General features: G+C 43.9%; 1 protein-coding gene across 1 annotated transcript; it reads left to right on the top strand.

Moving 5' to 3' along the window:
- Positions 1-2,006: 2,006 nt before the first annotated feature.
- PRPH2 (peripherin 2) lies at positions 2,007-10,392 on the top strand (the record flags this gene model as incomplete). The annotated part of the gene is made up of 3 exons (XM_079532553.1): positions 2,007-2,587; positions 5,256-5,502; positions 10,156-10,392. 3 exons carry the CDS (start codon positions 2,007-2,009, stop codon positions 10,390-10,392), a joined length of 1,065 nt encoding a protein of 354 aa, XP_079388679.1.
- Between the last annotated feature and the right edge of the window lie 307 nt (positions 10,393-10,699).

Below are 10,699 nucleotides of genomic sequence, written 5' to 3'. Positions count from 1 at the left end.
TAAGATAGCAGGTGTTCAGCTTTATCTGTGCTCCTGAATGTTGAGAACTTCTCGGAAGCTGCAATGACATCAGGCTTACAGCTGCTATGGGCAAGTTTACTATTTCTCATCTTATCAATTCCACTGCAGAATGTATTTCACCATATACCCTGTGATTCATAGACCTGATAAAAATTATTTTTCACTTACCACAGTTTTACTTTGTCAGCACTGACAGGAAAGGAAAGAAAAATTTGTTTCATGTATGTAGGATTGACTTCAGGCTGTCAGATAAATGCAGCCTCCAAAGTACCTTGTCCTGAGCCCTGACGAAGTTAGTGAAATGTAGCAGCGTGCACTGCACAGGTATGGGACAGAATTACTGTGGTTGGAAAAGATTCCTAAGATCATTTGGTCTGACCATCCACCTACCACCAGTATTGCCCCTTAAACCCTAAGTATGGCCCTAAGTACCTCATCTCCACTTTTCTTGAATGCCTCCAGGGACAGTGACTCCATCCACCTACTGGGCAGCCTGAGCCAGTGTCTGACCACTCTTTTGGAGAAGAAACTTTTCCTAGTATTCAACCTGAACATCCCGTGGAACAACTTAAAGCCATTCCCTCTTGTCCTATTGCTAGCCACTCAGGAGAAGAGGCCAATGCCAAGAAGCCAGGAGAGATGTTATTTCAGAGCTACAGCTTACTGCACAGAAGTGCTTAACAGGCTCTCCCAAGAAACAGCCCTCTACTCCCACCATACAGCAACTAGAGAACAGCCCCGATGGGCATTTTCCTTCCTCCACCCCCCTGGCACGCTCACTCCTTGCCTGCAAGGGCAGTGGCAATGCAAACAGCCTGCTCTAAGAAAACCCCTGTTACCATCTGCTCTCCCATCTAGATGGGGAGGAACATTTGAAAAATCTGCAGCTTTATGTTCTTCATCACCACTCACACAACCTCCCAGGGTCTAAGGCAGCAACCGAGTAATGCACATTGTCCCATGTAGCAGCAGGCTACAACAAATACTGGTTTTGGAGCACTGCACTCTTCTGTTCCCCTTCCTCCCAAGCAGACCCTGTGCTGGCAGTAGGTGCCCTCACCGAGCCCTGGAGCTGCCCCAGCACCCCACACCCTCACCCACCTGTCCTGCTTGCAGCCTAACAGGGCCAGGTTTTTCCTTGCTTGAGTCCATTTTTCCCTGCTGCAAAGCTTCTCCAAGCAAGTTATAGGGTTATTTATTGTGTTTCTCTTAACTTTTCCTTTCGCCTTCCCTCTCATTAAAGCCTGGAGACTGTACAGAGCCTGAAAGTAAATAGAAAATGCCAGGTGTGGGTTTTTTAGGTCACTATAAACGACATGCTTAGCTGCTTTCAGAACGAATAAGCCATGGGATGTCATCTGGGGTAAACAGGGGAGGCTGAGGACTGGAAAGGTGTTGGTATGAATAAATTGGGGTCGCACAGAGGAACGGCACTTATGCATTGAAGCAGCTGCTTTTATCTCCACACTCTCTTCCCTTTTCCTCAAAGCATCCATATTCTGCCAGTAACAAAGATCTTTTTATGTCGCTGAGTTTTCACATTCTGCCAAGCAGCCTATCATAAGAAAGCCCAAATCTACTAAACAGTAAAATGAGGGATTATTTCCACTCATCTGTTGACAGACGTTTCTCCAAATTGGATCAAATGATTAAAGGTATTAGAATGACGTCTTGCAGATCCAGATCAAATCATTTGAAACCTTGAGACTGTCTCTCCTTTGCTTGGAAGGAACCACCAGAAATAGTTGTAGGTGCTAATTGCCCATTATTCTTACTCATGTGAATTTGTGAATTTGGACCTTTGAATATCTACTTGCTTGAACCCGCGCGTGGGGAGCTCAAGATGGAAGGACCGTGCAGCACTTCACTTTGGGCTGCGTCGGCAGGAGCTTTTCTAAACGCCTGAATGGTTCTTTCTCGAATCGCTTACACGGAGAAGAGGGGTTCAGGCTGCAAAAGCTTTCAGCGTCTCACATATTGCGACGATGGCACTGCTGAAAGTCAAATTCAACCAGAAGAAACGGGTAAAACTAGCCCAGGGACTATGGCTCATGAACTGGTTTTCAGTGTTTGCTGGAATCATTGTTTTTAGCATGGGGTTGTTCCTCAAAATTGAGCTCCGGAAGCGAAGCGAAGTGATGGACAATTCTGAAAGCCATTTTGTGCCCAATTCTTTGATATTGATGGGTATATTATCCTGCGCCTTCAATGGTTTTGCTGGCAAAATTTGTTACGATTCTCTGGATCCCGCTAAATTTGCCAAGTGGAAGCCTTTGCTGAAACCTTACCTGGCACTATGTTTCTTCTTCAACATACTCCTCTTCTTGGTCGCTCTGATCTGCTTTCTCATGCGGGGCTCCCTGGAGAGCACGCTGGCTCAGGGGCTGAAGAACAGCATGAAGTTCTACCGGGACACAGACACCCCTGGAAGATGCTTCATGAAGAAGACAATTGACATGCTCCAAATCGAGTTCAAGTGCTGTGGGAACAATGGCTTCAAAGACTGGTTTGAAATTCAGTGGATCAGCAACAGATACCTGGACTTCAGCTCCAAAGAAGTGAAAGAGTAAGTGATTTAGCGGGGTTTGTATTGCATAGTCTCATTATTTGGTCAATGCTATTCTGGAGAAGCATGCACCAAAACAGATGCCGACTGGATATTTTTTGTATAAAATGCTTTTTTTAATCGGCACTTGCTTTAATAAGGATGTCAAATATCCTACTAGGTTAGTTTCTCATCTGCCAAATTCCTCGAACATTATACAGAATGTAAAACATAAAGCAGAGAAATACAGTTCCTGCTCTTACATGCTGCAATGTAAACAAACTTCCAAAATATTCTTCTGTATCTTTTACATCTTTATAACTCATTACGTGGAGCCTATTCCCGAAATCTAGTGTATGACTAACAGCAAAGTAGCAGAACCCCACTGTATGAAAAGGAGATTTCTGTGAGACCTACGTTCCTGTTCAGAGGCTTCCAGATAGGCACAGTCAGTGCCACTTTTAGAATTCCACCTTAGATATTGGTAGTTAATCTTTAAGAAATAAGCAGAAACACTAACACTTTAGTAATAACCCATATGTTTTATATCCTTTAGATTTAGAATTTCATTTTAAAATTCACTCGCTTCACTGAAGCTGATTGCTTCAGCTCCGAGACAATTCAGAGCTGTCAGCATCAGTTAACATTCCCTGCTTTACATATTATCTCTTATAGGAGTTGGACTCAATGATCCTTATCCCTTCCAGCTCGAGATACTCTATCATTCTATAGTCAGGTGCATTTTATGTTCTCTCTCGCATACAAACACATTCAAAATCTATACTAGTGCTTAATTTTTTAAACCTGATAAGAAAATATCGCTATCTTCCTCTTTGCAAAGCAGAGCATGTTGTTGAGCAGAAACACCGTAGTGGCACTAATGTCAGTGTAAAAAGAGGTATTAATCTCAAAATAAGTTTAGGTATATCAGCACACGTAAAAAATAAAGCTAACAAGCTTTTGAAATGAAGAGGTGAATTCTTTGGGAATGTCACTCATTAAGTGGGGCACTTTGTGGTTACACAGAGGGGCCTTCTGCCTTTGAGATATCCTGCATATGTTAAAAATGCCTGAAGTAATCTTGAAAAAAGCTTTATGTACCTCATGGGATCCCTGCTTGACTGTGTAAATGCGATTTCATTTGTGTGCCTCTGCTTATTGCTTTGCCAAGCTGGGTGGTCTGCTTATTTTTACAATTCTCAACCAGGACAATATAGTGAAAACTCCTCCAGGGACAACCTATTGCACTGCAGGGTTAGAACAGATACATTCACTATTTAATAAAGGAGTATGTGCGTTGTGATGGTATGCTCATGGGTATAAATAACTTCTTAAAAGTGTAATAAGTTCACCTTGCCAGCATTATACGGAGATTTGAGAGCTATATCTTAATCCAGCAGCAGTGGAAGGGCAAAGCGCGGAGGGAAAACGAGGTTATACTGCCCTTAATAAATTATGTCTTATTTGGGACTGAGAGAAATGGCAGTTTCTTTGTGCTGCTGAAAAAGGAAATAGAGCATTAAAAATCAATCCACAAGTGGTTGTTAATGAGGGAAATCAGGGTTTGAACTACAAACCCTGAGGCAAGATCTCTGCTCACATTCCTGGTGGGGGTGTTCTGACCCCTCTCAGGTCAGTAGCAATGTTCCCCTTGATTCCAGGGAAGTCTATCCTCTGCAAAGCAATTTTCATATAATTCATAGAATGAAGGCCTGATCCAAACTCTGAAACTGGTGGAGCAGTCAGACATCAGTGGGAATTATACCCAAATCAAAGCATGCTTTACATCTGCAGATAAAACCTGCATTTGGCATTTAAATGTATTTAGGTCATGACTGCAAAGTGGTATTTTGCCTAACTGGCCTTTTGCCATCATCTCTCTCCACAACACAACTTTAAAAAATTCATATTAAAAGCTACAAGCGACTCTCAGATCTTTTTCACCTTTCTACATCACTGGGGCTCTCCATTCTGTACCATTTTCTTAGTGAAATGATATTTATTAGAGTTGCAGTGCTCTTATTGTTTTCTCCTGTAGTCTTGGTGGAACTACTCTCAGCCTAAACATCTCACGTCTAAACAGCTCAAGAAGGCACCAGACTAAAAGGCTATTTATTGGGAGCAACCATGGTCTCAAATGAATTACAGTTGGGAAGCCCTTGCAAAGACTTCATGAATTCAACACCTTATAGCTGAAGTACATTTCATGTTTTCAATACTGGCTACTTCTGTGGCCAGGAATAAATGCATAGCCCCTTCCTGGAGCTACATCACAAAGCAGATACTAGATTTGCTGGACCAGTTGTCTAGCTGGATGCGGTGAGTTGTTGTGGGTCCTTTTCCAAGGTCACTTCCAGTAGTCTTTCCACCCTATCTATGCTGTGATCACTCTTTTTCTGAATGCCTTTCATGAATTTTCTATTTTTCTTAAAAATTTAAATTCTTTGAAGGTGCTACCTCAGAGGACATATGTCTATACCAAAGAGTTAAATACAGAGTCAGTGTAGCCTTGACCAAAACCACCTGAGGGGAATGGTGCTGAGTAAACAGGAGATGTGGAGAAATTGCACATCCAGGAAGCACTGTGGAAAATCTTCATTGCCTCACTTCCTTTTCTCATTTGCTTTGGTGTTTCTTTACATGTACAAGTGTGTATTTAATGCTTCCTTCTGCCCTTGCCTGCATGCAGTCGAATCAAAAGCAATGTGGATGGACGGTACCTGGTTGATGGTGTCCCCTTCAGCTGCTGCAACCCCAGCTCCCCAAGGCCCTGCATCCAGTACCAGGTCACCAACAACTCGGCTCACTACAGCTACGACTACCAGACGGAGGAGCTCAACCTCTGGGGCCGTGGCTGCCGGGAGGCCCTCCTGCACTACTACAGCAGCATGATGAGCTCCATGGGTGCTGTCGTCCTCCTCGTCTGGCTTTTTGAGGTAATCTGTCAGCATGGTAATGCTCACCCCTAAAAATTTGCTTAAAATATATCAATCATCCACCATCATTCTATGGCCAGGAAATCATAGAAGGTCCCAGGCTTGAGATGGAAAGCCCAGGAAGGGCTGAAGTTACTCCAAAGTAAGTCCCATCAGGGCCTTGAATGTCCTCACAACCAGGAGAACAAGCAGACCAGCTTTGTGCCTGATGCAGAGCATTAGGTGGGGAGTGTGAGAGCTCAGTTCTCCAGGAGCATTACTTCTACCTGTGTCACACCCTAATGGGGAATAGAAAGTGCTCAGAGCAGTGTACCAGAGCGAGATGGCAGAAAGTTGTGGGGTATAAAGTGGAATTAAGTGTTTTATGTGATGATAAAAATAAAACCTGGAGCCATGTGCAGTGTCCAGCTTCAGATCAGCATTTGGCTTAAGGTTCTCCATCAGCTTTATCAACTTTTTTGGTCACAAGATGGAATTTCGGCAAAGCAGGCAGATAAGTTTTGGTTTTGTCTGCTGTCAAGAACCTCAGCGTGTGTGCAAACTGGTGCTGACATGGTCACCATCACCTGAAGTGCAGCTTTGTTGTTAAAATATTGTTCATTTGATGTGGGAAAAACACATCCCTCTGCCCTTCAGAGACAGACAATTTTCTCACTGAGGTGTTTAATCAGAGCTAATGTGAAGGCTGTGTGAGCTGGAAGAGACATGGGGGCAGGCACGAGTGCTGGGAGCTGCTGCCCAATGACATCGGCTGTCTCGAATGATCGGGCTGGCTCTTTCAAAATGCAGATGAACACAAATGAACAAAGAAGCACTGCGTTGTGATGCAGGTGATGGTTTACAGCCTTCCAAGCAAACACTTCTCCTAATATCCTGTGAGGGATAAGAAAACCATCACATAGTTACTTTGTGTTTTGTTGTAAGAACAAGCACTCTGCACATGTGAGAAATGTGCTGTCTGCCTGTAGCACCATTATTCTGGTCAGAAAGCAGAGAGAAGGCTGCAGCATGTGTCTCAGCACAGACACAAAGGCTGAGTCCTTGAGAAGAGGGCAGCTCTGCTGTACATGAAATTAAGAGATCCAAAACTCAGGCGTTGAATTGCACAAAAATGCTGTGAAAAAATCATGAGCAGGAGTCTGTAATATAACTCTGCTGCTTTCTGGGAGAGCAGTGATGATGATAATGTTAATAGCAGCAATAAAAATACTGCATTTTATTTCTAACTTTTCAAATTATACCCTGGCAGTGTTTTCAACCTGTGGAATAATGAGGAATTTGATCTTCTCTTCTTTTTCTTTCATCTTTTTTGAAATAAAAGGTGAGATTTTTTTCAGGTAATCAGAGGACTCTCCAGGTAAAGCTTTAGGGAACTCTCGCCTGCACTCACAAGCCTGGGTTCTATTAATTGTCCTTCTGGGTATTTATGACTTGCCTGATATTCCATAATAACAAAGCCATATCCGGGTCTCAAACTTCCTCTGCTGTTTAGAGGAACTTTGAAGGGAGGAAGCAAAGCAGGAAGCAGAGACCTCTCTTGGAACACAATCACTTTCTTTAAATTGCAATCAGGGTAGGAAATGGTTCTGTGTTGAGCTGCAGTGCAGCAGAGACCCAGGGCTCTTGGCAAAGGCTGGGCTTCAGCCTCACGAGGGTGTGACACAGAGAGAACAGGCCTAAGGGACCCTGCCAGTGGGGCCAGAAGGACCAGGGGGTGGGAAGTGTGGCAGGACCCCAGAGAGATGTCCTCATGGATGTTACTGGCACGATGAGATGCCAGAGCACCACTGGGCAGGCTGCTTGGGTGTCAAGTTTCTATACAAACCTACTATGAAGTATTCAGACCTCTATTTGAAAAAAAGTGCAGCCTGTCATATTTTCTGGAAGAGTATAATTACCCGCATGCTGCTTGTACTAGCAAAGCTGTAGGATTCCCTGGAGTGACGGTCAGTCATGAGGGTGACAAAAAAAGATCACAGTGTGCCCTGGCTAAGCCGCCTCAGGCTAAAACCTGGCAAACAGATGGGCTTGGCTGCAGAAGGTCAAGCAGAGCAAGCTCAGCCATCTTAGTGACTTCCTCAGCCAGAAAGAGGAAACTAGGGGGTTGAAGAGTGCATTTCAAAAGCAAGGATGGGAAGCTGGTTCCCCATGCAGTTTGTCTGTTAGCCAGGGTAAATCATCACTCTGCAAAACTGAGCTACCTTTGCGATGCCCTTCTCTTCTGAACTGTGATTAAGCACAGATTTACAACTCAGAGCTTCACAAACTGAGTGGGGTTAGCAGAAACCTCTGAAGGTCATCTGTTCCAAGCCTCCTGCTCAAGCAGGGCCCCCAAGAACAGGTTGATCATGACCTTGCCCAGGAGGCTTCTGAAAATCTCCAAAGATCGAGACTCCACAGCCTCTCTGGTTGTGCCCATGCTTAGTCACCCTCATGTTAAAATAGCTTTTCCTGATGTTTCAATTTGTGCCCGTTGCCACTTATCCTGTCACTGAGCACCAGTGGAAAGAGCCAGGCTCCATCTTTTCGCCCTCCCTTCAGGTATTTATACACATGGATAAGATCCTTCTGAACCTTCACTTCAGGCTGAGCAGGCCCAGCTCTCTCAGCCCTTCCTCACAGGAGAGGTGCTCCAGTCCCTCAGTCATCTTCATGGCCCTACACTGGACTCTCTCCAGTCCATGTCTCTCCTGCACAGGGAAGCCCAGAACTGGACCCAGAACTCCAGACAAGGCCTTACCAGTGCTGAGGAGAGGGGAAAAAATCACTTCCATCAACATGTTGACAACACTTTCCTAAAGCAGCCCATGGTACCATTAGCTTTCCTTGCCACAAGGACACATTGCTGACCAATGTTCAACTCAGTGTCCAGCAGGACTCCAAGGTCATTTTCTGCAGAGCTGCTTTCCAAAAGGCAGATTGCCAGCCTGTACTGATGCCTGGGGTTGTTCCTTCCCAGGTTCAGGACTTTGCACTTGAAGCTGCACTTGAACTTCAAACTTGCTGAGGTTCCCATCCGTCCATTTCTTCAGACTGTCGTGATCTCTTAAAGTATTTCTATATACTTAGGCCAATTCAAAGTATCTCTACAAAGCTGAAGTGTGATGAAGCATTAACATACATTTCTGAATTAACAGAGAAGTCCAGCTGCCATTCATAATTTCTCTGAGAATGAGCATTGTGTGCTGCTCTAAGTGTCCTGGCCAGGGCTCAAAAATGGAAAGAGATGGGGCTATTGAAAAGCTATCTGCATTGGAGGTTCCGAATAAATAAATTACTTCAGTAAAACTGAATGTGGGAAAAGGGTTCAGCAGATAGTTGTTTCTAACTTCCTGGACCCTCTTCTCATCCAGCAGAGAAGGCAGGTTCAGATCAGAGGTGGCAAGAGCTGAAGAACTCAGGACTGCTTTTAGCAAGCCTCTTAAACCTGAGGACTCAAAATATTTCTGAGTATGACTTTTAAGAAAAGGAAGTCTTAAACTGAGAGAAAATGTCATAGAATCTCACTTGCAGGCAGGTCTGCCGGTCCCTTCAACGTAAGCAGTTTCTTTTTTAAAGCAAGACCATATTTAGTGACTAATTTCTCTCCAGGAAGCCTGAGAGTATGATTAATTACACTGCCAAGTAGTGGGACTCAGTAAATCAGTCACAAGAGAAAGCTACTGCTGACATACAGTGAGGAGGCACAGGTAGAGAACAACACAGAAACCACCTTTGAAGCCCAGTCCTATTAATATATTAATCTTCACTTGCAACAACCTTTGATATGAAAGTTATTAATCCCATTACTGACAGCAGGAAAAATGGGGCTCAGAGTGAAAGGAAGATTCCAGACACTTAAAATCCTACAACTAGTATGATGTAATTTATCACTTCTTGTGGCCTTTATAGAAGCGTGCTACAACCAATTTACACCACTGTAGTATTAGGTAGATTCAGAACAAAGTAGGACTGTCTCCAGATTCAGATCTATGAGAACCTTTTTTGAGGACCAGGGAATCAAGGAGGTTGCATTCCTATGTTAGACAGGATGAGACGTTGCTTTTGGAGATTGAAGTACTTGATGAAATTTGTTTGTTTGGCTGAAGTCTCCCCCTTTATGGCCTTGGGTGAAGACAGAAAAACATAAACATCTGAAAATGCTGATGGTTGCTTTTGTCTTCCACGAGTCTGGAGATGCTGATCATACAGAGACAGCACAACCAGGATAAGAAGGTTAAGGAATAGTCCACAGAAGCACAGGCTTGACCAGTCCTGTGTTTTAAAGGAGTCCAAAAGCCAGATGTGAATTTTACAATTAGCCATGTTATGGGTCAGAATCCCAGACTGGCTACCTGAAACAGTTTGCAAGTGTTCTCCATCTTCATCTTTACATAGAGGATGTTGCTGCATCCTGACCACTTTCTCAGCCAGTCCATCAAGCTGGCTCTTTTTGGCACCTTCTTTCTGTATTTCGCAGATTTCATAGCCATATTTCACACTTTTTCTCATAAGCACCACACAGCTGGAATCAGATTGCTCTCAACAGTGATAGGAAACCGGCAGCTTTAGCAGGGTGAGCACTGTTCTGCTGATAGCAGAGGTCAGCAAAGACACAAACAGGGATAGGAAGCTTTTCCTGACTGTCCCTCTCTTTTCCATTGCATGGCGCAGATGTCCGTGATGGTTGGCTTGCGTCTTTTGCACACCTCTCTGGAAAGCATCACAAATCCCGAAGACCCTGAGTGTGAAAGTGAAGGGTGGATTCTAGAGAACAGCCTGAAAGACACTCTGAAGTCTGCATTGGAGAGCTTGAAAAAGATTGGTAAGTTCAATCAGGTGGAAGCAGGTGCCGAAGGGGCTGAAGGAGAAGAAGCTGGGAAGACTCCAGCCATCACAACAGTCAGTTGAGCTTCTAAATGATGTGAACTCTGATCAAAGAGGAATGAAAAAACTGAGGATTGTGAATACCTACTTTTTAAAAGCTATGTATCAACCATCAGAATACACATTTCTACACATGCTATTTTTTATTATTATTATGCATATATACGGAAGGATACAGCATAGTGCACCTTGGGATAATGCATTTATCCACTCAGTGAGTACACCATATTCATTGCTTCTGGGGGAAAATGACTCCACTAGGACTTTCAATACTCACACGTTCCCTTACCAGGGACTGCTAGCATTAAAAAGAAATCATAATAATTGTTGG

This window comes from Tetrao urogallus (genome assembly GCF_951394365.1).
Source record: "Tetrao urogallus genome assembly, chromosome: 2".
NCBI classification, from domain to species: Eukaryota; Metazoa; Chordata; class Aves; order Galliformes; family Phasianidae; genus Tetrao; species Tetrao urogallus.
Note: the sequence above shows the minus strand (reverse complement) of the source record. Positions and strands in the feature narration are given on the sequence as shown.